The following is a 25,447-nucleotide window of genomic DNA, read 5'->3' on the forward strand; positions in this document are numbered from 1 at the left end:
CCCTCCTCTTCTTCTCAGCTGTAGTCAAAATGCACATTTACGCCCTCTCATTTCTCTAACGATCTACCTATGTACCATCCTATAGTGACTGTAGGCCTCTTCCAGACTGCCATGTGCAGCAACCGTGTCCCTCTTCTCATCATTAAGCTCTCTTTCTATCCCCATATATTACGTATTTCTATATTCCATTTATCTTTAATCTCCTGCTTGACATACACAGGAAAGCTGAAGAAATTCCCTTATTTGTTTCAAAATGGTTTTCAAGGCAGGGCCACAAGATTGTTCCAATTAATGTAATTCAGTCCATCATTCCACACCCACAGGAACTGGGGTCTGAATTTAGTATGAGGGTTTGAGATAGCTGAGAGCAGGGCTAGTCTCCATTTTCACTCTTTTAGGAACAGAGTTTGAAGATTTACTTCTCAGGAACTCAGCTGAAAACAGGTCTTCCTAAATAGCAAGTATTGATAAATGCTTAGTTCCATTGCAAGATCCAGAATCAGAGCATCTCTGACAACTCAGCTCATTCAGTCCTAGCGAGCTGAGCACACAAGCAGTGGCAAAAAACTTTTCAGCCCAGGAACGGGACTGATGCTTGGCTGCCAAGCTGGTCAGCATGGCTTTCCCTACAAGATGGAAATTTCTCTGTTATATTTTCCATATTAAAAACATTTCATTTTACTACACATCTCAAATATCCCATCCTAGTCCTACCAGTGCAACACAAATGATGATTCCATGACAAGCTGTTAGTTAACAAAAATAATTTGAACATTACAAATAAGAGTTTTTAAATCTTGATAGAATGATTCACAATTTGACACACAAAGTAAAATGCTTTTTTCTGCCTTTTTAAAGGGATCAAAAAAAATAATCTGAGGTAGCAATGCTTTGAGAATATGATGCCTGATCTCATGACACTTTTTTATTTCATTTGTCTTTATGGCTTTGTAGAAGATGTCTAATATCCATCAACTGGCTTAAATGACTTTGGTTTCCTTGCACAACACCTTCAAATTGTTTACAGTTAATGAAAAAGTATGAAATACATCTACAGGCTTCATGATGTGAACTCCAAATATACAATGCTTCAGACATCACAAAAAAATTCTGCTTATTCATTTTGAACACCTGCTGTTACTACACTTTAAATATTTAAATGACATTTAAAGCAACTGTATATTTTCCAGCCATTTAAACATAGACACATAAACAGATATACCACAGAATTCACTGCTTTAACGTAAATCAGTTATCATTACATATTTGCTTTACAGTGTGTTCCATAAACACATATATCCTCTTACTAGTAGTATATAAGGTCAGTTTACTGCACTTTTGTTAAATAATCTTTGTAGTTACATAGAATCATCAAGACCGCTCTTCAAACCTGCATTTTATGTGACACTGAGTTTTGGGAGCACATGTCCCACTTCAATAAATTGTATTTCTTTAAAAGTCAGGAATATTACACTGAAATACTAAAATTGTACATCAACTATGTCTTTGTTAAATAAAAAAGTCTAATTAGAAAATTTAAGATAATGAGTCATATTTGCCAATACTGAAGAAAAACTGTTAATAAAATTAGTCCGAGTCCAAATGAAAGGTAATTCATTAAAAATCTATAGATTCAATTTTATGAATTTTCTAAAATTAATTACTTCTGAAGAGCGTTTATGCTTCCTTTCAGGGCTTTTATGCTACTGAAAACTAATTCGTACTTTAAGTGACACATACCTAAATTTGACATTGAAAACATTGTTCGAACTTTTCAAATAATTATTCCAAGTGAGAAATTCGACTAATGGTGCAAGAGCTAGAGGGCTAATCCCTGTTCCTGGGGTAAATTCTGTTACATACTTCATCCCTCTGTATATCAAAGGAGGTGTCAAGAGCCTGTTATTCCCCACTGGTGTGTCATAATTTTACAACAATTGACTATGTACAACTGCTGCAAAATCTCATCTATTTCCTAATAAAAAGCTATTCCTTAAAGAGCTGCAAGCAAAAATATTGTTGCAGACACAAAGAATGAAATATTTGAACATGCAAAGGCCCACACTCTTAGCTGAAGGTTATTTTGATTTTACAGAACACTAGTTTATTCTCTCTTAATGTACTTTCAGATGTTAAAGGCCACTTTCAGATGGTGTTGCTCCCACCTTGGGAGTAACAAGGTGTTTTGGAAAATAAAAGCAAATCCAAGGGAAAAATAATCAACCTGCACATTTGTTCAGCTTAAGGAATGAAATATATTTATGAAAATTGTGTTCAAATTGTATTTAGCCAGCAAATCCCTCAAAAAGCTTAGCTACCTCGGAGCAATGAGCAAATGCAGCTTTTCCACTCTGGCTGAATTTCCCTTTTCACAGAAAGCCATGATGATCTCGCATATTGAGACATTCATCAGCAAAGGTGGGAGACAATCTATGCCTCACAATGTAATTTAGGCTACAGTGATTTTGCAACTTCAGTACCAATTTATAGATGTATAGAAACTCTTCCACTCAGTTCTCTTTCTGTGTGGATTACTGGAGGTACACATGTAAATACTTACGGTTAGGCAGGATGAATCATACACTTAAAATCTGCTAAAAGTTGTGTCTGTTTTACCTCAGGTCCTGAGTAACTGATATGACAGCAACAGCCTGCTGTTAACACCTTATCCCATGCTTTCTTTGGTTTATAACATCTGTGTAGTCACCTGTGTTTTACCCTAAGAAATCCACTACATAAGGAAAATCTTTAGGGTGTGGCTTGATAAGATTCTATAGCCTCTATGCATCACCAGATGCATCACGGAAGGCCTGCAGCAGCATGTCTTTATGCAGGGCATTAGGAGCAGAAAACAACAGCTTGGCTCAGATATGGCTATCTGTGTAAAGAAAGGTAATATGTCTGATCTGGATCAGCTCTGTCAGATTCAGTCAGAAAACTGAAGTGTAAACGAAGCACTGTCAGAGTGTATTATCAGCTTACATACACGCACACACACACACGTTGCTGCTCTGCGAAACATTCCAATTTTCGATTCTGATAAGTTGATAGTTTCTTTGTGGTACTTTTAGCATCTCTAGAAAATTTTGTAAGATATACCATAAACGCTACAGTAAAATTGTCCTGTTAACTATAACTAAACAAAATTTTATGTTTGGCTGTTCTCTGGAGTAGCCACTTCATGTCTTCAAGTGTTAAATAAATGGCTGAATTAAGAATCTAAGATACCTCCCTAGACATTCAGCAGAGCATCCAGACTGCTCTGATCAACCTCGGGAAGTGGGCAGTGCGTTGCCTGTATAGAGAACACAGGCTCTAAATTTGATGCCTAAAGTAAATATTACAGTATACACTAACACATATGTTTACAGACACACGATAGTTAGTCAAATGCTAAAGTCCTGCCAGCAGAAGGGCTAGGGAACTCGACTGATCTGTATTTGAGCAGTTCTGTGGCTTGAAGGTAAAAGGTGAGAATCTGATTTGCAAATTAGATGGTGGCCTTCCGCGACCTTCAAAATCTGAAAGTCTTTTTTGGCTGGCTCTGCAGCAGGTTACCTGATACTGCAAGGAGGCTGGCTCAGTGCATAAAATCATGAAAAGCTGGAGAAATATAAAGCTGTTCAGGAAGGACAAGAACAGAAGAGAGCTCATCTGTAGTAAATACACTTTCCTTCACATGTACAGTACAATTTCCCTTACCTTATGTTTCCAATTTCCCCTGAAGCTAGTGACACGGGCTAAATACGTGGCCCAGTGTTAATCAGTCATCACTTGGTCATACTTTCCTGGAATAAATTAAACTTTTGTTTCAAAAAGGAAGGACCACAGACTTTATGCCTGTGGCATAAGTTTTATGCACAGACTTTATGCCAAAATTAACGTTAAGTTCATTATGAAAAATCTGACTTCAAACTTTCCTTCCAGGCTTAGAGAAAAGTGCAATGTCTAAGGATGAAGGAGAACACCATTCCATTCATGACTGGCATCAGAGTACACATTCAGTGGGAAAGAAGCTTTGCTCTCAAAACCTAGATTCTATTTTAATTTTATAATTACAGGTGATAAAAAACATGTGAAATAAATAATTTACAATTCAAATAGTAATACGTCTGCAATATATTAGAAATATAGTTTAAAAATTAGTTCATATTCTTAATTAGTATAAAGTTTAATTTTATGCTTTTTATAGAAATGGTAGCTTTACTTGTTACTGCTGTCTCAGCAGAAGGAAACGGAAAAGTTCCTAAGTAGCTAAATAGCATTGGGAAATTAAAAAATATTTTATTTTGCCTTTTTTTTGGTAATAGAAAAATAGCCTTTAAAAATACATTGTTAAACATATGGGCTTGTACTAAAGTAAAATTGTGTATTATATACAGTAAGGCAGTATATCAAATATTGTCCTGCTATTTTTTTCATGTTTGGTTTGATTGGACTAGGATATGAATGGGATGCAAAGTTTTCTGTCACATCAAAACAAAGCAAAAATATATTTAGAAGAATGTGTTATTTTACTGTAATTTGTTGAATATGTTCTCTTTTATGTATGATTTGTCATATATAAGAGTTCTTTTTTTCTTAAGGATTGAGAAAAAATATAAACAATACTTAATCTAGTGTCAGAATGCATTCTGAAGAAAATACATTGTAGATAAGAATGCTGTTGTGCAATGATTTATCTAATTTAGAAACTGCTCAGATCACTATGGCGTACTGACTGCCCCATAACAATTTTTGTCTTTGTTGAATCTGCCATATTCCCTCAGGTTTAATCAACTAATAGAAGATCTGCAGAGCTGAGTAATTAGTTTACAATGTATTTTTTTTGGCAGATAATATCCATTTCCTTGTTTCCCTGTGTCAGAAACGTGTGTTAATGATCTAAGGTTTACTTCCATGATTGTTACCTCAACCCACAGTTCATTTTACTCTCTGTATAATACACATAGGAAGCTAGGCTTTTTAAAGGAACTATTTGCTATGTAGTTTTGTTTTACTGTACATAACTACTAAGTATGTACTGTACTAATTACTAGTTATTTAAAGGAGGGCATAAAGGAAGATGGGTCCATGTACTCTGATCCACTGGACTCTCTTTTGCACTCGCTTGGAACTGTTAGACAGTAGCTCATATTTTTCTCAGCTTGACCTTGCTGAAGGTTCTGAGATGTTTCCATTGCAGGTTCTTGAGAAACAAATGTGTGCTGGATGCGTGAATCTGGCATTAATACTAGGATATTATGGTCCACAACTGTTGAGACCTTGGTATATTCTTTGCTGGTTCCTGGAACAGTGTATTTTTCGGTCTTTCCACTATTTTCTTTATGTTTCAGTAATACCGCTGGCTCCTCATCTTGTCTGACTTTGTGAACTTCTACATAATCCATTAGTTTAGGATTCAAAAAAGGTGACTTGTCATTAGGTCTGTTTTGTTTGACCTGCACTGTGGTTTGGTCAGTTTTGGAATGCAAATTCTCCATCTCTCTTTGCTTTTCCATGTCATCGTGGACAGTTTCAGTGATAGGATACTGTAACTGATGCTTTTCTTCATTTCCCACCAAAACTGGTGCAATGTTCACATTTGTGGTACTCAGTGTTATCTTATGTGCATCTACAGTACTGTGGTAGGCAAACATAGGAGGCTGATTATCAGGTAACTGAGCTGCAGGCCATGTAGATGATTTTGTACTCTCATTGTTAAAAAGGAGTATTTTCTGTTCTGAAGCTATACACTGAGTTTCCCAGCTCCTTTTTCCTCCTTTATTTTCTTGAACATCTCTTACATCTTGTGTTTGAAGTGTTGATGGAAGGGCGTGGGACTCTCTGCACTTCTCAGAAAGCAGAGAAGGGCTATCACAGCTCCCTCGGCCTGAGTCACTGTCTGTTTCCTTGGGTATCGTTTTTGCATTTTTACTGGGATGACCATTGTCATGGCTTGGCATGAGTTGCTGATCCTCACTGTCCTCTACCTCCAGATATTCTATCAGTAGTTCCTCACAGTCTGATGTTGGAGGGAAACCATGGCAACCAAGAGCACTCAATAATTCTTCAGATTTTCCTGTCTAAGGGCATAATAAGTAAGATATATTTTTTCACTGTTAACCTTAGGGTTTATCTGACTAGAATAATTGTGAACAATCTACATATTTAATATACAAATACTTTAATAGTTATATCACTAGTCCTAAACTGGATTTCTACTGCTGCAGAAAATAGTGGCAGAACAGAAGAAAATTTCTTGAGTTCCCTCAGTTGGGAGACACAATCCCAGAATTCATGTTTCTAAAGTGGGAGGACCAGGGAGCTTTTGGCAGGTACGGGTCTCATGGATTTAACAAGAAGGAAATGGAGGAGAATGATAGAGCAGCCATGTCCTGTCTCCTCAGCATGGCAAGAGACTGTGGAGAGCAACTTCCATAAGAACTACTAGGAAGATCACACAGGCATTGGCTCTTGTGGTGTCCCAGGGACAGCTGCAGTCACAAACCCCATTCTCAAATGCCCTCCTACTACTAGTGCAAGGCAAGACTCCATGTCACACGTACCCTTCACATGATCAACCTGAAAGTGTCACTTATTTTTAACTTGATTAAATTAATTGAAGCTGTTTTATACTTTCTTATGGTATTGTGTTTGCTAGTACTTAATTTGGAAAAGCAAGTAATGGTGAATTATTTTGTTGTTATCAGTGGTACTCACCTCTAACAGATGTGTATCTATGCCTTTTATCTTCGGTCCTGGAACTGGTGGTAGGATAAAGGCTACCATTCTAAAAAAACAAAACAAACACACAAGGTGTAAGTATGGGCCCTATCTCTGTATTTGTTCTCACATTTCCTCAGAATGTGGCTGACATTTTAAACACTTCTCCCATACCTGATACCTCCCTGTTGAACCTCTGTTTCCTGTCTACCTCTCAAGCCAGGTAATATATAAATCCAGTTCAGTTCATAAGTTACCCTTAGATGTATTTATAAGAAAGAGAACAGTACAAAAGTTATTCAACTGGAAAAGTAACACTGCTAATGTCCTTTTATTGTCCTTTGTCCCTTAACCTCCAGTTCTCTAATATCACTGTAACTTCATCACTGGCCAAGAAACAGCTATGTGGGGCACAGTTCAGGAGAACTAGTGGGCCTGTATGTACATACTTGACTGTCAGCTGACTACTAAACAGGATTTATGATGAATGACTTCTGATGGCTTTTCCATCAACAATTTCTATCTCTTTCTTCTACTCAGCTGGTATTTTTTGCAAGACTTGTACAAAAGTGATAATCTTTGTGACAGCTTTCTCTTTCAGATTTGATTGAAATTAGCCAGTGTTCTAATAAATTATTTGGGGAACTGACAGACAGGTGAGCAGAAAGACAACCTCATAATATAACCTTGTTTCCTTTAGGAAATTAGGGCAGAAACAAAAGGCATGCCTTCTACAGGAGCAAGGACACTCCAAATGATGTTTGCTGAATACTTAAACGGCTAACAAAAATGGTCACATCTAATAGAGACATGTCTTTACCAATTTAGAATCTAGCCTGGTTGCCCTAAAGAACAGAAATACCTCTTTATCAGTTGTGAATTTAAAGTCAAATACCTGTAACTTATAGTTTATGAGAGAACACAAAATCTATAGGAAATCGATTCAAATGTTGGAAGTCTATTTTTGAAAAGTTTGATGAGATTTTCAACTCCACGCAATTGTGAAATTGGTCACTTACCTGTACCCTTTCAAAACCATTGTCCAGCTCATGATTAAACATATAAGAGATGACAAGACACCAACAACGATCCATACAACCATATCTTTTACTCTAAAGTCTAGGAAACAAACAGAATGATTTAAGGACACACGTCTAGCATATGTGTCGTCAGCATATAAAAAAAGTCTCAAATTACTTTTATTTTAAAAATTGGTCTGAACTGACAAATTCGGTATTGAATCTAGAGGCCTTTACTGGCATAGAGGGATCTCAACAATTATTGTAATATCTGATAATAAATATACTTTTTATTAATGCACTGTGCAGGAAATAAACTCTCTTGGAAAAATGATACAAAAATGTATGAAGAGGGAAATTTTGTCACAGCCATTTATAGCAATTGGGTTCAAATCCAATTGTACGAATATCGTACTCATTTCATTATCAAATACATATCATGCAATTAATTAAATGTTGGGTTAAATGTTCTAGGACTAGATATTTTTAAGGATTTCTACTGTAACATGACACTTTTTACATTGGGGTGTTTATTTCAAATTCATTCCAGATAAAGAGTAATGAAGAGCTGTTACTGTCTGAAGGCAGTCACTCTTTGTTGTCTATGTAGCAGTTTTAATGCAGTTACTGGTATTCTTTTAATTAAAAACTACCATCATGAGAACAAATGAGGCAATAAACAGAAAGGGCATGGTTTAAATAAGTAAAGAAATTGATTCACCTTCTTAACTCCAAAAAGTAATGAAGGGGAGAGCTAAGTGGGTATGGTGCATGGATGCTGAGAATTCAGTTACCTTAGCAATGATGTGCTTACCTGTCCTAGGGAAACTATGGGATGTCAATCTGCATGGGTGCCTCAAACAGCTAACAAAAGTATTACATGAACATCCATGTAATAACAGTTACTGAAGGGATGGCTGACCACTCACCAGTAGGGATCTGAATATACTTTTCTGAGCTCCATTCACTCCATGATCCATGATGATCTGGTTTGCAGTGAATCTGTACAATGTACTTCTTTCCAGGATTTAAACTAAACATTTTATATTGTGTTTGCTGTCCAACAAAAATAGTCTGGAAATTAAATAAAAATCATAAAATGCATATAAAATTTAGACCTTTTTCCACGAAAATCACATCTAGGTTTAAGTCTTGATAACCAAGTTGGGAATATAGAACAAATCTGGATAGCTTCCTAATAATTGTTATGAAGGCCTGGAATAACAGTACATTTATTTTATTTCTATAGTTCAGCTTTCTAACATAATTCAGTGGGGATGAGATCTGGCTCTAGTATACTGTGCAAATTAATCTACTACAAAAACACATCATGAGCATATGGCAAATAGGGAGGAACTGTGGTAATGGTGGGAACTGCAATGGTGAGAGGAGGAGGAGGAGGCAAGAAACAGAGATGGAGGAAGAAAATGCAGAGAGAAAAGAAGGAATGTGGAGTTGGTGGAACTGCACAGGGCAGTAGAAACTGGATCTTGCAATGCCCAGGGGGCTGGAAAGTGCAGTGGCAGGGGGAAGGAAGAAGAGAGACAGAGGTGTCTGGAAAGTATTGCAGCAGACAAGAAGGGCATGCAGCCAAGCTGGAGTCTAATTTGCTGCCTGGTTGTTTGAGTTGCAGATCCTGGCTATATAGAATTATTATTATGTGTCCATGACAACTATCACCTAATGGCTATTTGTACAAATTTAAATGATTTTACATAATGTCACTGAGCTTTCTGTTACCTAAGAAGTGCTTGTGGTTAAGAACAAATTATCACAAAAGAAACCTGACTAAATGAGAATGAACAATTTAAACTGTAATGCCAATATGATTACTATATAATGGCCACAATCAAAAATAAGTACTTTATCACCTGCTATCACACAACAGCATCTAAGATACCAGTATTCTCAGTAGGAAATCATAGATCACACAAGCACTTTTGAAAAATTATGAACTATTCAGTGTGCCTGCTTCATTACATTCAGGCATAGGACCTGGCTGACAAAATCTAATTGATCAGAAAACGTCATCTAGCAAAAACTTGCAACATCCTTACCTCCCATTCCTCTCCTTCTTCAGGCTTTAGTCGCAACTCATATTCAAGGGTAAGCCATCCAGATCTGACATCAGCCAGAGGGGGTGGAGACCATGTTAAGACCAGGTATGGTTTTCTATTTATTGGCTTTTTTAATTCCAGAGTTACATTCACAGGAGGATCTGGCTGTACTGTTAAAACAAAAGAACTGACAGTAAGAGTCTAAATGATTTTTCCTTGCATCTTCGGAAGAAACATAAAACAGTGTGAGTGGTGAGTTTCTGCCTCCATTGTGTCTAGTAATTTAGAACTGGTGCTGGAATACAGGGATCAAGAGTTTCCTGATAAAGTAAGCATGGATTTATGAATTTGAAGAAAAAAATGAAGAACAGTAAATATGTTGAGTTCATGCTGAGATTTCCGTTAATCATTTACCACCAGAAATAATTTTTTCTTACATTACCATTTATTGTTGCTTTTCCCCACAACTGTGTTTCAGAGTTAACATCTTTAATGCTGTGTTATGAAAGTTGTGTTCTACCATAATCTTATCAAAGTGGGCATATATATTTCAGAATGCTGAAAACACAGACGTAGCTGATGACACCTGTCCCCCCCCATGTTTTACATTCAGAAAACACAACAGCATAATCCCTACGTGCATATGTGAGGATATTTAAAAATAAAAAAACCCAGTAATATTAAAGCCCTGTCTATATCTCAAAAATAAACCAAAATGGAATGCAGGTTTCTGCTACAGCCAGGCTTGCAGTTTCCTCAGTTCAGAGGTAGAGCTTCTGCGTATCGTGCATGTATTTTACCACTGTCTGATGAAAAGCTTCATCAAGTAAGTAGTCAGGGCACAGAGGCAAAATGTAAAGCCTTTTCTCCAGAAGCCCTTTTCCAGTTGCCAGACTCCTGGCAGCCAGATCCTTGATAAAAAGATGGTTATCGGTGATAATGTTCCATTCCCTTAGAAAAAAACCTAAAAACTTGTCTACAGTCACTCTGTGGAAAAAGTCCGAGAAAAGAGATTATCAGTACACTGCAAAAAGCACTAATTCAGCTTCTCTTGGGTCTGGAAACTACTTTTAGGTAATCAAATGTAAGTATTATTAGTTAAAAGATCAATTTGATTTCAGTTGCTAGTAGAGTGGAAAAAGATTTTAGCTGCATGATGTTTCTTAGGGCTTGACTGAAAGAAATATGAAAAACCAATAAATGGTTATCTGAATAGAGTTTTAAAGCTTTTAGCATTTTTAGACTTCCTTTGAAAATAAAATGGTAAAGGGATAAATATTGATTTATTATTATGCCGGATAAGATCTTATATCTTCTTACAAGTTTCTAACTTGGATATAATACTAGATATGAGAAGAGCTGACATTAAAATTCTCGTGTCAAAACCCGTAATTTTGAATTATTTAGTTCCACAGAAAATACTTTTTATCTCTGTCATGGTTTAATCCAGCAGGCAGCTAAACACCATACAGTCGTTCGCTCACTCCTCCGCAGTGGGATGGGGAAGAGAATAGGAAAAAAGGTAAAACTTGTGGGTTGAGATAAAGACAATTTAATAAGACAGAAAAGGAAGGGAAAATAATAATAACAACAATAAAAGAATATACAAAACAAGTGATGCACAATGCAATTGCTCACCACCTGATGCCCAGCCAGTTCCTGAGCAGCGGCTGTGCGCCCCCGGCCAACTGTCCCCAGGTTTTTTGTTCAGCATGACATCATATGGTATGGAATATTCCTTTGGCCGATTTGGGTCAGCTGTCCTGGCTGTGCCCCCTCCCAGCTTCTTGTGCACCTCCAGCCTCCTTGCTGGCAGGGCAGTATGAGAAACTGAAAAGTCCTTGCTCAGCAACAACTAACACATCAGTGTGTTATTAACATTATTCTCATCCTAAATCCAAAACACAGCACTATACCAGCTACTAGGAAGAAAATTAACTCTATCCCAGCTGAAACCAGGATAATATCCACCCCTTATTCTATACCATCTATGTCATGCCCAGGTCGCACAATTTCCAATACATCCCAATTAATCACCACCATCTTTCCTGTCTTTTGATATATACACACAGATACCATTCCCTTGGTCTATGGGCCATCCCTCTAAAATGTCCACTGAGTTCATTTAGTCCATGACTTTGGGCTCCATTTGTCATAACAGTCCTTCAGGGCAGGAGAGATGGTGTGTGGTGTTGGATTGTTGCATGCTGAAACCAGTTCTGGTTCCATCACCGCTGCGCTTGTCTGGTTCTATCATAGCTGCACTTTGTTCCGTTTCATCAAAATTAAATCTTCATTAATCTGGGTGATTCTTACTGTAATACCATTGATATGGCATATAGCAATCATAGAAGTGATGACATACAGTGTTATATAGCAATTAACATCATACCATTCAAATCATTGGCTATTCTCACCCAAAATCAAATCCCCTTGAGGCACACATCAGAGTACACACATGAGGTATGCACTTCCCCATCCTTCTGGGTTATCCAGCAAGTGCACCCAGGTCTTTGAGTAAAAGCAGTCCCACGAATGGGTTTGCCTTTGCCCGAGGCAGGAGTAACCCAGACTGTCTTCCCCAGCATATTTTTTATGTGCAGTACAGGGACTTTATCCCCTCCTACAGTACATAAAAGTTTTGATTGGGCAGGGCCAGCTCGATCGGCAGATCCCCTAGTGCTGACTAACCAGGTGGCCTTTGCTAAACGTGTATCCCAATGTTTGAATGTCCCAGCACCCGTTGCTCTCAGCGTAGCCTTTAACAGCCCATTGTATCGTTCCATTTTCCCGGAGGCTGGTGCATGATAGGGGATGTGATGTACCCACCCACCTGGGCCGTGCTCTTTGGCCCGGGTGTCTGTGAGGTTGTTTTGGAAATGAGTCCCATTGTCTGACTCAATTCTTTCTGGGGTGCCATGTTGCCACAGGACTTGCTTTTCAAGGCCCAGGATAGTGTTCCAGGAGGTGGCATGGGGCATGGGATATGATTCCAGCCATCCGGTGGTTGCTTCCACCATTGTAAGGACACGGCACTTGGCTCAGTGGGTTTATGGGAGTGTGATAGAATCAATCTGCCAGGCCTCCCCATATTTATATTTCAGCCATCGTCCTCCATACCACACAGCCTTCAACTGCTTGACTTGCTTGATTGCAGCGCGTGTTTCACATTCATGGATAACCTCTGCAATGGTGTCCATAGTCAAGTCCACCCATCAGTCACGAGCCCATCTGTATGTTGCATCTCTTCCTTGGTGGCCTGAGGTGTCATGGGCCCACCAAGCTATTAATAATTCACCCTTATGTTGCCAGTCCAGATCCACCCGAGCCACTTCAATCTTAGCAGCCTGGTCCACCTGCTGGTTGTTTTGATGTTCTTCAGTGGCCCAACTCTTGGGTACATGAGCAAACATTTCCAAATATTTTACTAGTTTTTCAGGATTCTGCACTTGTTCAGGGGCGAAGTTCCAAAACATTGGAGGTGCCCACTGTCCTAGGTACTTGCCCATACTATCCCACCCACCCTGCCATTCATAACTAACCAGCCTTGGGGCAGATCTCTGGGTGGTATTCTTAAATAGTTGTTTAACCTTAAACAAGACCTGAAACACATTCAGGAGACATAGCAATAGGAACATGCTGGTTTGAATATCCCAAGGATATTGAAAACTCTCAAGAGCTATTGTAACTAGCCTGGAGCAGAAGGGGAAGGTGAAGGAGTGGGGGAAAGTGTTCCCCCTTGTCTCTCCCATAAATCGGCTCTCTGAGGAGAAAAGGTAAAGAGTGTAATTATTAATAGTTTCTGAGCGATGTTTCCTGAAGTATGGAGATGACAGCAATGCTGAGTACAAATACCAGATTAGTCTCACAACCAGTAATTTTATCATATCATAAGCCAGTGATACACAGTACAGCAGAATGATAACCATAATCCATCCCCCAGAGGTGATAAACAGCACAACAGGGAACATACACAGCAAGTAAAGTATTACATAACACAACTCGGAAAACAAGCACGACAACTCTGCAAGCAAATAAATCAACACTCCAGCCAGTGACTATTAACCTAATAATGAATGCTTACAACAAATTTGTTTCAACATGCCCTGATCAGATCTGTCATTATCTCAACCCTTCAAGCCCCATGTTGGGTGCCAAAAGGACTGTTGTGGTTTAACCCAGCAGGCAGCTAAACACCACACAGCCGTTTGCTCAGTCCCCCGCAGTGGGATGGGGAAGAGAATCAGAAAAAAGCTAAATCTTGTGGGTTGAGAGAAGGACAATTTAATAGGACAGAAAAGGAAGGGAAAATAATAATAATGATAAAAGAATATACAAAACAAGTGATGCACAATGCAATTGCTCACCACCTGCTGACCGATGCCCACCCAGTTCCCAAGCAGCGATCCCGCCCCCCTGGCCAACCTCCCCAGTTTTTTTGTTCAGCATGACATCATATGGTATGGGATATCCCTTTGGCTGGTTTGAGTCAGCTGTCCCAGCTATGTCCCCTCCCAGCTTCTTGTGCACCCCCAGCCTACTCGCTGGCAGGGCAGTATGAGAAGCTGAAAAGTCCTTGACTTAGTGTAAGCACTGCTCAGCAACAACTAACACATTAGTGTGTTATCAACATTAGTCTCATCCTAAATCCAAAACACAGCACTATACCAGCTACTAGGAAGAAAACGAACTCTATCCCAGCTGAAACCAGGACAATCTCTTACCTATGTAAGTCACATCCACATAGTGAGGATCAGAGACGTTACTTCCCATTTCATTAGTTGCCCTCACAGTAATATTGTATATGGTCCAGAAAGAAGTGTGCTTTTTATCGAAGTAGCATGAATTGGGGCCCGCAGTTCTGTAATCTGGACATTCATAAACTTGTTCTTCTCTGAAATGAAAGAATCACAGTGATTAGGTTACACAGACTAAACCACCTGACTTTGATTACTAGTTGTTCAGCATTATATAGGGCTGGATTTTTCATGCCTGGCAACCTGAAGAAAATCAGAAAACTGCTTTCAGACTAAAGAGTCATTGCACAATTCCAGAGAATGCAGTAAGCATTTTCTCCCCCAAATAAAGACTACAAAGCCTGAAGAATTGTGCTGGTTTCAGCTGGAATAGAGTTAATTTTATTCATAGTAGCTAGTATGGGGCTATGTATCGGATTTTTGCTGAAAACAGTGTTGATAACACAGGGATGTTTCAGTTACTGCTGAGCAGTGCTTGCACACAGTCAAGGCCTTTTCTGCTCCTCACCCCACCCCACCAGCGAGGAGGCTGGGGGTGCACAAGAAGCTGGGAGGGGACACAGCTGGGACAGCTGACCCCAACTGACCAAAGGGCTATTCCATACCATATGGCATCATGCTCAGCATATAAAGCTGGGGGAAGAAGGAAGGGGGGACATTTGGAGTGATGGCATTTGTCTTCCCAAGTAACCATTGCGCATGATGGAGCCCTGCTTTCCTGGAGATGGCTGAACACTTGCATGCCGACAGCAAGTAGTGAATGAATTCCTTGTTTTGCTTTGCTTGTGCATGTGGCTTTTGCTTTACCTATTAAACTGTCTTTATCTCAACCCACGAGTTTTCTCACTTTTACTCTTCTGATTCTCTCCCCCACCCCACCAGGGGGTAGTGAGCGAGCAGCTGTGTGCTGCTTAGTTGCCAGCTGTGTTTAAACCACAACAAGAATTTAGGCCATTGTAGATGCAGCAGTGGGTTAGTAGAGTGTGGCTCTTACTTTTCTGAATGCCATTGTCTACTGCATAGACCTTACAGGTTCCAGAGAGACAGTAGAAGTGATTGCTGAAGTCTTCTAACCCATCTATTAAAAACTGAGTATTTCCAATGTTCATTTCACACTTACATGTGTTCTGCATATTACATTAATAAGCTTTCAGAATCTATTTTGGTCTTTCATCACCTGTTCCTCAAAAAAATCTACTTTGTACCTGTTCTCCAAATCCATTCCCAAGCTTCCCAAAGGGAGCAGGGATAGGAGAGAAGGTTGAGTATGTAGTATTTGTTTCCAGCCTTCTCTGAGATGCAAAATAACAAAAGAGAAAGTTATGGATCTGGACCTCACACTCTGCCCTGGCTGGCTGGATCAGTGTCTGTCTTTTTCCACTAAGATCTGGCTCTCAGCTGACAAGTACGGCGTGTAGCATCTAGTTAGGTCAGTCCAAGGCTGAGCAGTGCTGGATGAACCAAAAATAGTTCACACGACCCAAACAAAGTATTGACTTCTCCTTTAAAATGAATGTTACCTCTTGATCTAAGTTCCAGGACCAAGATTACTGCAGAAGCCAGCAGGCATTCATGGCTTATGAATACTTGTGCAAAATAAGCATTATCAGAAGATGAAAATTTTAATATCTGGTCATTTTGGAAAGCTTTATTTCTGGGGCTATGTGGCCAAAGAGCTACAGGACTGTACATTTGTATTGCATGTATTGCATTTGTATTGTACTGTTATGTAGTTGCTGCGCCATGGCAACTTTCAAAGCAATATATGTCTTTCAAGGCAGAAGAATTCAAAACCTGACATTATAAAGAGATCCTATTTCAACCTTAACCATGTTGCTGCTAGTGCTATTCCAGAATATGTCACTTGGACAAAACTGTGTGCTATGGAAAATGACATTTCCTAAATGCAAAACCAATCAGGATTGATTTTCCAGGTCCTTCCAATAAAACACTGAATAATTATACACGACTTATTACCCTTCTTTGCTGTAAAGCAAAGTGTAGTTAGTAGGATGTCCTGCATCTGAACCAGGTTTCCACCAACAAGTAAATGTTTCCTTTTCTGGAGAACGACATTTTATTATTGTAGGCTTTTCAGGAGGTGACTCTCCTGTAAGAGATAAAGAAATGAACTAATTAAGTAGTTTAATGCGTTAGGTCAACCCTGAATTCATGAACCAATGTCAAGCAAAGCACAGAAAAATACTTTTGTTTCTACAAGGAAAGAAAAATTTTTGCTTCATATTAGCATAGGAAAGGAAGGCTAGCTCAGTGGTTAGGGCAGCAGCCTGCTACTTTGACCTGGATTCAAAATCCTTTCCCACTGCAGCTATGCTGAGGAACTATGTTTTATTTCCCTGGCTGTGGCTCTTCTCTGCCCCTAAATCTGATAAGGGGTGCTCAAATACTGCCATAGCAGGTTCTAGAAAATGATTTAAAATACGCTTGGCTATCCAATCTATTTTCTACATAAACCATTTTTGTCTTAAAAAAATGTGTTTTAAATGCTTCTGATTGTTTAAAAAATAGGCTGTCATTTGTTTTGGCTTTTACAGGAAAAAAATGAAGAACGTGTTTGCCCATCTGTTTATGTTCTTGCCAGTAATTCTTTTCTGAAGTACCTATGCTGATCTGACTCCAAAGATACAAAGAAGCAGCTCTCATATTTCCTTGTAAAGTGACATTATGCTCAGTACTCAGGCTACTTGCCTGATTGCTGCCAAGCAATTTATAATTATTTGGATTCCTGATGATGTTTTTATAGACTCAAGCAAAGCACTTAGAGTAGGGCAGAGGAAAACGCTTAAATTTTGAATAGGATGATGCCACTCAAAACCCTGATGTGACTGAAACTTTTGCAGTTATGTATTTGTGGCAAAATATGGTCCTATTACATCAATAATATATATTTTCTACTATTTTGAGTAGGGACATTGATTTTCCAAATTTCTAATTGCCTAAGGCAGATCTGAAAATGAGACATTTAAAAAATATTTTTCTATTAACAGTACTTCAACAACCTCCATGTCAAAGAATGAATAATACAATTAGTGACAGAAGAATAAGATTTGAGACAACCTGGCGAAAGTGTCTGACAAGAAGATATAATGTCATGCATATTTAATATGTCCACTCAAACCCAACAGAACACAGATAATTATTTCCATGTGATAGCAGCTGCAAGTGTTATGCTTTGTTAGACATGGCAGTGCTTTCCAGTTACTAATGAACAGATGAATGTTTCTTAGACAAGTACCATTACCTGTTATCTGTATCTACAGATGAAATCAACATAATTTTTAAATAGAGGGACAGGAACAATGAATTATTTAGGCACGCCTGTATCAGGAGAGACTTCCTAGTAACTCCCAGCCTGTTTGTCATAGCCAGTTTCAGCAGAGGATCCTCAGTGGATCAACAAGACTAAATACGCTATTACCCACAAAGTACGGTAAGAAGCACTAAGCTGTTCCTCCAGCACTATGAAGTAGCTGTGTGAGGAACCAGGTTTTCAGGGCTGCCATTTAGGCACTTTTCACAACGCTGAACCAGCTAGAATCTAAAAAGAATTAACAGAACAGCAATCATCCACTCACCATTGGGGATCTGAATGCGTCTTTCAGAGCTCCACTCACTCCATTCTCCAAGGTCTAACATGCAACGGACCTGAACAACATACTTCACCCCAGCTTGTAACCTAATCACTTTGTACTGTGTCTGCACTCCAACAGGTATTGTCTGGAAAAGAAAATGGACTGGAAAAATAATAAAGAATTGGACCATTTTAACAAATGAAACATGAAGATGTAGGCTTGTGCCACTGAATTCTGAAAGGCAAGGGTTTCAGTTGCATATTTTGTAAGATGTGAATTACAAAGAAGCAAAGGTAGTGACTTAACAGAAATACTCACTTCAGTGACACTGAGATTCTGATACTCAAGAACATATTTAATTGTAGACTTCCTGTAAGTTAGTACTCTATCAGATCCACAATGCAAGGAACACTATAGGTAGTCCAACTCACAGATAAGTCCTCTGTGTAATGCTTCTTAGTGGCTAGTTTTAGTGCTTATTATTAAGTGCCTTCCTCAGGCCCTTTGAATCTTTCTTCAGAAGTCTTTCAAGACACATAGCTTTCCCTATCATTACGGCATCAACAATTTAGGTAGCATTGAGGCCATCTGACTATGAATTTAAGAATGATATTTTATCCTGGTATCTCAGCTGTGGGAGTACTGTGGCCCACTCCTAGCACAACAGCAACAGCTGGGAACGTCAATGCAAATAGTGTGTGTGATAGGACACCCCAAACTTCCTGAGACAGAGGGTTGCCCCCAGCTGATCAAGTTGAAGAGGATGATGATGACAATGACAACTCTCAGCCCAATTAAATAGTAATTAGGGAATAACTGAGAGACTTCTGAAACAAAAGGGTCAGTTTGAAAAGCAGTATTAAAGAAGCATGAAAATTGTAATAGTGGCTGGAGACTGGGAACTTCAGCAGTAGCTGAAGTTTAGTTTGATGCTATCAGAAGCTGCTCTGCTAGCATCATGACCTCTGCCTGGGCCAGACAGAGCAGCCTCCCTCTCTGATGCTGTGAGTAGCTGCACTCCAGACAGCGTGGGCTGAAACAGGCAGGAACCCACACCTGGGTGTATGCATGTGACTGTGTGGGTGCTTTCTCACTGATGTGTGTCTTAGTAGACTTAGGATGTGCGTTCACATTAAGTTAAAGCATCCATGTCCCCTGCAGAAGTGGGTGTAAATGGGGGAGTTTGTACTCCCAGGAGGGTGGGGTGTGCTTGTAACCTTCCCTTTCTGGGAGAGGGGAATTTCTGTATATAGCATATTTCTGGGACTAGTTATAGAAGTGTGCTTATAAATTTGTAGGTGTCTATTAACATTTTTAAGTGCCCAGTACTGTGATTTATCTGTTGTATTGCTGATACTGACCTTGACTGCACTGATTGCTTGTTAATTACATCTTAATCAATAAACTGCTTTGATCCTGATTTGGTTTGAAGTATATGAACTGAGCAGTCTCTTACTGTGACACTTGGGAACAGACACATTGACGAAAATTACAATTAAATATTGTATTAGTGGATTAAATTGGGTTTTTTTAGTATATGACATTAGGACAATTATACAAATACCTTGAATTTCACTGTCTCTACAAATCACTACAGTATTGTTTTTTCTTTAATCAGATTTGGTTACATTAATTTTTCTATCCTTACAGAAACTAAAGTTTTTATAATACCAGTTAAATTTAGACAAGAGAACTCACTGAAAAGAGCATTTATACAACACATATATTCTTCCATTACCTCCCAGTCTTCCTTTTCCTCGGGTTTTAGTCGTAGCTCATAGTGATATATATGTGAATTAGAGCTGGCATCAGCTAATGGAGGTGGAGACCATTTTGCCCAAAGGTACATTATGCTAGCAGATGTTTTTGTTTCTAGAGAGAGGTTCACAGGAGCATCTGGCTGAACTGTATAAATGAAAAGTTTGCCATTAATGATTTAATTTTCTCTCAGAAAAGGCACCTCCTTTACAGGTTTATATTTCACCACATTAATTTCAGATCATTCAGCACTTTATAAAGGAGGTGTAAAGGAATAGTATAATAGCCTTTTTTTCCTTTCTCCCTAATGATGTTTAACTGGCTAAACATTACCACAGTATCAGCAAATCTTAAACTTTACTCTGAATTTCTCAGGCTAAGGCAGTACAAATCATAATTTCATTAGGCCAGTCCTGCAAAATTACAATGTCAGATCTTTCATAGCTAAAAAGGCTAAGTACATTTATCATTACAATGTGTAGATTATGTGTATGCAGAAAGCAGACTGGAGTTAGGAATATGAAATACTACAAAAGGCTCACAGAGTGCTTAGGCAGTCATTTTTACCCTCCCAAGACTACAATGCCAGCAGCCAGAAAGACGTTTACATTTGGAAAATTTAGGTAGCTTAACCTAATTTGAAAGTTTTACTATCTGCAGTGCTAGGAACCTACAAAACTGTCCTTGAGTCCAATTGAAATACTGCAGATAACTAGAAACTGAGGCCAATTTTTCAGCCAAAGTTAAAATGACAATAAAATATGTAGTTACTTAATTTATTAGTAAAATGAAGTTTTCACATAAATTAAAGATGCATATCTTAGATCATCTGTAGATAAACATTCCTCCATAGCAAGTTTCACATCATGAAGAAAGAAATCTTTCGCCACTACACGTTCTGGGATTAAAAACCACATACATCTCCAACTAGTTTGTTTTCCATTTCATTCTTCTCTTTTTACCTATGGAGGTCACATCCACATACTGAGGATCTGAGCTGTTACTTCCAATCTCATTCATTGCCATTACAGTGATATTATATGTTGTCCAGGGATTAGTGTGGTTTTTATCAAAGTAGCAGGAATTGGGACCTGACGTTCGGTAGTCTGGACATTCATAGATTTTTTCTTCACTGAAATAAAATGATTTAAAAAGTTAAAAGTTTAGGAAATGAAGCAAAGCAGGTAATATTCTAGTAATGGCCTAGGTTCAGCAAAGAAATTTGAAAAGTTTACCTTTAAACCTATATATAATCCCACCTCTGGGAAACATTTTGGTGAGTGTCAAATGCTATTACCATAAATGCTTCATTGCTATTTTTAGTGTAGTCGTTCAGGATGAATGCTTTTATCCCCTTTTTTATACATAAGAATATGTCGACAAAAGAATGGAAAGAGAAATTTCCAGAGACAGCACAAGGCAATTTTAAAAAATGTTTAAAAGCAAGTTAAAAGGCAAATTAAACACATTCACTTTCACTAAAGAAGAAAAGTTGCTAAATATCTTCTTTATATATTTCCCCTGGAAAGTAACTTGATGGGTCCTATGGCAGAGGAGTGTTTTATTGATTATTTTGTTTTCAGCAAGATGCTAATTTATCTGCTTTTTAACACGATCATCATCACAACTGTCTCAACAAAAAATATTTGATTAATTCATGATCTCTTACCTGTTACCTTTATACGAGTCTTTGGTTTTTTTAGGAGAGGAATTGTTTTGTACTCGATTGAAGCTGAACTGTGTGATGTACTCAGAGCCTGTGCTAGGTGTGAAGAACTGCACAAGCCCAAAGCACCAGCTGAGATGGTTCAAGGATGCACTTTAGTCCCGCTGTTATGCCCTACGTGCCGCTAATAACCAGGTCTCTTAGTTTCCAGGCAGTTTTGTCCCAGTTCACAAAGAAAAGATGGGAGAAAGGGGACTGTACTGAGACACAGTGCGCTAGCAAAGGCAACCATGGCCCAGATCTGGAGTGCTTGGCAGTGCCTGATGTTCAGCAGATTTAATGAAATGGAGAAGCACTCCTATCCATCCCTAAGCAGGATGTTCTGGGCTGTGATAGGTGTGACTTAAAATGTTCATCAAAATTTCTGTTTTGATCAAGATTGAAACATCTGGACTTTCATAAAATAAAAGCTCTCAGATCATTGTTGAGTGTGGTAACTTCATTAAAGGGTGCATCTTTCAGAATCACAGAATCACAGAATCATATAGGTTGGAAAAGACCTTTAAGATCATCGAGTCCAACCATAAACCTAACACTGCCAAAAACCACCACTACACCATGTCTCTAAGTACCTCATCCAAACGTCCTTTAAATACCTCCAGGGATGGCGACTCAACCACTTCCCTGGGCAGCCTGGTCCAATGCTTGATAACCCTTTCAGGGAAGTAACATTTCCCAATATCCAGTCTAAACCTCCCCTGGTGCAACTTGAGGCCATTTCCTCTCATCCTATCACTTGTTACCTGGGAGAAGAGACCGACCCCCACCTCTCTACACCCTCCTTTCAGGCAGTTGTAGAGAGCCATAAGGTCTCCCCTCAGCCTCCGCTTCTCCAGGCTAAACAGTCCCAGCTCCCTCAGCCGCTCCTCATAAGCTCCTCAGCCGCTCCTCATAATCAATTAATACCAAATGATTTGGTTTTAAAATTTAATTTATTTAATTTAAGGAAGGAAGTCTGAGGCTTTATCTTACCTATTCTGAACCTCACTGGATTTATTCAAAGAAATTTAATCTCTGAGCCTCCCTGCTTACTTGGCCCTGTTCTGAGACCTCTTGTTTTCAGGAAGAAAGGGCAGTTATGCAAAGAAGCACAGGTTAAGCGAAGTTGCAAACATATGCACATTTTATTCTTGAAGAGGATGAGGGAGTCACAGACTTTACCAAAACAGTAACTTTTGAGATGCAGTACCCACAACTGATTTTACTCCATTTTGGGAACCACGAGGTTGGCTACAAATCCAGAAGGGGAAGCAAAGACTCTCTGTAGGTTTTCTGCAGATGGGGGTTTGCTGTGCACAGTAATGGGGAAGGGCCCTGAGGGCACTGCCAGCCCTCACTGCCCCTGCCCAGCCTCCCCAGGGCCTCCCCATGGGCCTGGGCCCGGGTCCCCATTTCAGCCCACCGCAGCAGGGCTGCTCTCCAGCTCCCCACCGCCCTGCCTTTCCCAGCCACGGGCCCTGCCGGGCCAGCCCCAGCCCGCAGGCTGATGTCCTGGCCCAGCCCAGCCTCAGCCTGTCCCCGTCCCCAAGGAGGTGCCCGATGCCCAGGGCTGGGTTGCGCCCAGCCTGCCCTGCTCCCTGGCTGGGGCGGTGGGACGGGCCCAGGATGGAGGCCCTGCGCTGCTGCCCCGGCGGAGCCCCCGTGGCCCCGTGGTGCCTTGATGCTCCCCTCCGCAGAGAAGCACGCCATTCGGCTAAAAGCTGTGTGCCTCCTGATAAGATGGATGAACTACAGCCTTCCCAGCATGTCTTCAGACCAGTGGGATTTTAGGTCAGATGAGTTTCAGTAGGGACAGGCTGAAGGTTTAGGACTGGTAGTATTCATGTTTTCTTCCAACAAGGGAAAGCCATTCATCTCATGTAGTCCTTGTTGGATATCTGAGGTTTCACATGGATTCATAAAACCACCTTTATAAATTAATGTTATCATTCCCTCATTCTGTCATAACCATCACTTGATCATTTACAAAATACGTATACACCACTTGTTACCTGTCCTTGCTGTAGAACAGGGTGTAATTGGTAGGAAGTCCTCCATCTGAGCCAGGCTTCCACCAACAAGAAAAGGTTTCCTTTTCTAGAGAACGACATCTTATTATCTTAGGTTTTCCAGGGTATGATTGACCTGGGGAAGTGCAGAAATCCAGCTGGTTATATTAGAGTTGGACAACATTTTTTGTTGTTATTGTTGAAGGATAAATTCAGCAAGGAATGCTTTTTTTGAGGACAATAAAATCATGGACTGAATTAGGCAAATAAATCTGTCTGGAAAAAGGGCAGACTCAAATAAGACTCAATAAAGACTTTCAGAAGAGTAAATATATTTTACCTCAAACTTCCAAAGTAGCTACTAAAATTATTTTACTTCTCTTTTTCAAGTGAAAATTTCATTTTTACCTAAATGTAAATGTGTACAGTTATCTCCAACTTAAATTAAAAAGCTTGGAAGTAAATGTATGACCTTTGTTTTTTTCCTAAAATATCCAAAATTTTTATTTTCAGGTCATCTTAAAATTAAATTTCACCTTCAACTTTGCAACAGAACCAAAGTTCTACTATTTGCACATATTTGGGATAAATTATAGGTAAGACAAGTAATAAAAAGAAGGAGTCAATGGGCTGGATGGAGTATTTTGTGTATTGGCAACCTGAATGTATTCATTAATTATTTGAATATGCCCTAATATTCCCAACACATTTAAGAATATTTCCTGTTAAGACTAATTCCCCAACATTGGACGCTTAAGATTTGGCTGCAGAGCATGCTGGGCCATCTTGTCTAGACTGTGATTTTGCCAAGAAAGGCTGGAGCAGATGGTCCTTCAGGTCCCTTCCAACCTGGTATTCTATGATTCTCTGAGTCTACGATACCCGTCATTAACTTCTACCAAGAACACAGACCATAATTTTACATACATTTTGACATGAAAAGCAATGTGGTATTCTATGGTTCTCTGATTCTACGATACTCGTCATTAACTCCTACCAAGAACATAGACCATAATTTTACATACATTTTGACATGAAAAGCAATGTGGCTTTTCAACTTAAGCTTACCTTTATTTCATTAAAGTTCCATACCATTATCTCTAATAGTGTTACTATTCTTATGATGCTAATTCCCAAAAAGGTGACAAGCATGGAGTGAGTGTAGGGATGGAGTGAGTGCCTTTCATTGTCACCACCACATAATAACTAAATTAATACTATGAAAAGGAAAGAAGACTCAAGCCATTTTGAAAATCTCCATGCAAAACTTTAGAAGAAAGTAATTTAAATATGTACAGGCTCCAGTGGTGGTCAGGATAGATCGGGTAAAGCCTCAGACTTTTCTAAAGTAAGTGTTTTAAGGAAAAACAAGTGTTTTGGGAAGTGGTGTACTTACCAGTCACACCCACTGTAGTCACAGCAAGTAGCAAAATAATTTGAACTGATGATGTCAACTTCTGCTTCATGATGTCTGCTTCTCCTCAGGAGGAAATATCAGATCAAGGGCTCACTGAAAAACAGGCCATCATGCAATAGTCAATAGCAATGCTTAACATTTAATATGTATCACTTGGCTTGATCAAAGTCCTTTTTGAATTGCAACTAATTGATTCTTGTTATTTCTCAAAAAGGTGCAGAAACACCTACAGTTCCATTTCAGAAGTAGAAAACCTGAATCACAGAGTAGTAAGTATGTCTTCCTGAAGGTCTTTGAATGGTTAGCAGTGCTAGGATTACAATTCCATAGCATTAACAAATCTGGCGTATTTATTTGGCATCTTGGGATACTGGCTGCTTTTCTTAAAGCTCTAACTTTTAGACTCATTAATTTACCTGAGAAATCA

General features: G+C 39.1%; 1 protein-coding gene across 2 annotated transcripts; it reads right to left on the minus strand.

Annotated features, from left to right (window-relative positions):
• Positions 1 to 5,013: 5,013 nt before the first annotated feature.
• PRLR (prolactin receptor) lies at positions 5,014 to 25,069 on the minus strand. Of its 2 annotated transcripts, XM_075526719.1 has the most exons (13): positions 25,000 to 25,069; positions 23,607 to 23,739; positions 20,852 to 21,021; positions 19,870 to 20,036; positions 18,851 to 18,853; positions 18,135 to 18,276; positions 16,516 to 16,648; positions 14,506 to 14,675; positions 9,782 to 9,951; positions 8,654 to 8,798; positions 7,725 to 7,824; positions 6,703 to 6,772; positions 5,014 to 6,065 (listed from the first exon to the last, which is right to left on the minus strand). In XM_075526719.1, exons 1-13 carry the CDS (start codon positions 25,067 to 25,069, stop codon positions 5,040 to 5,042), a joined length of 2,499 nt encoding a protein of 832 aa, XP_075382834.1. In that variant the 3' UTR covers positions 5,014 to 5,039. The 2 variants fall into 2 exon arrangements, with proteins under 2 accessions (XP_075382834.1, XP_075382833.1); XM_075526718.1 differs by lacking the exon at positions 18,851 to 18,853.
• Positions 25,070 to 25,447: the final 378 nt, after the last annotated feature.

This window comes from Mycteria americana, chromosome Z (assembly GCF_035582795.1).
Source record: "Mycteria americana isolate JAX WOST 10 ecotype Jacksonville Zoo and Gardens chromosome Z, USCA_MyAme_1.0, whole genome shotgun sequence".
Classification (NCBI taxonomy): domain Eukaryota; kingdom Metazoa; phylum Chordata; class Aves; order Ciconiiformes; family Ciconiidae; genus Mycteria; species Mycteria americana.

Excerpts from the sequence above, each read along its gene's own strand:
- PRLR (XM_075526719.1), bottom strand. The coding sequence starts at position 25,069 with ATGAAGCAGAAGTTGACATCATCAGTTCAAATTATTTTGCTACTTGCT. Across the intron at positions 23,740-24,999 it reads GACTACAGTGGGTGTGACTG|GTCAATCATACCCTGGAAAA; the intron begins GTAAGTACACCA and ends GCACTTCCCCAG. Across the intron at positions 16,649-18,134 it reads ACGCATTCAGATCCCCAATG|GAGAGTCACCTCCTGAAAAG; the intron begins GTGAGTGGATGA and ends TATCTCTTACAG.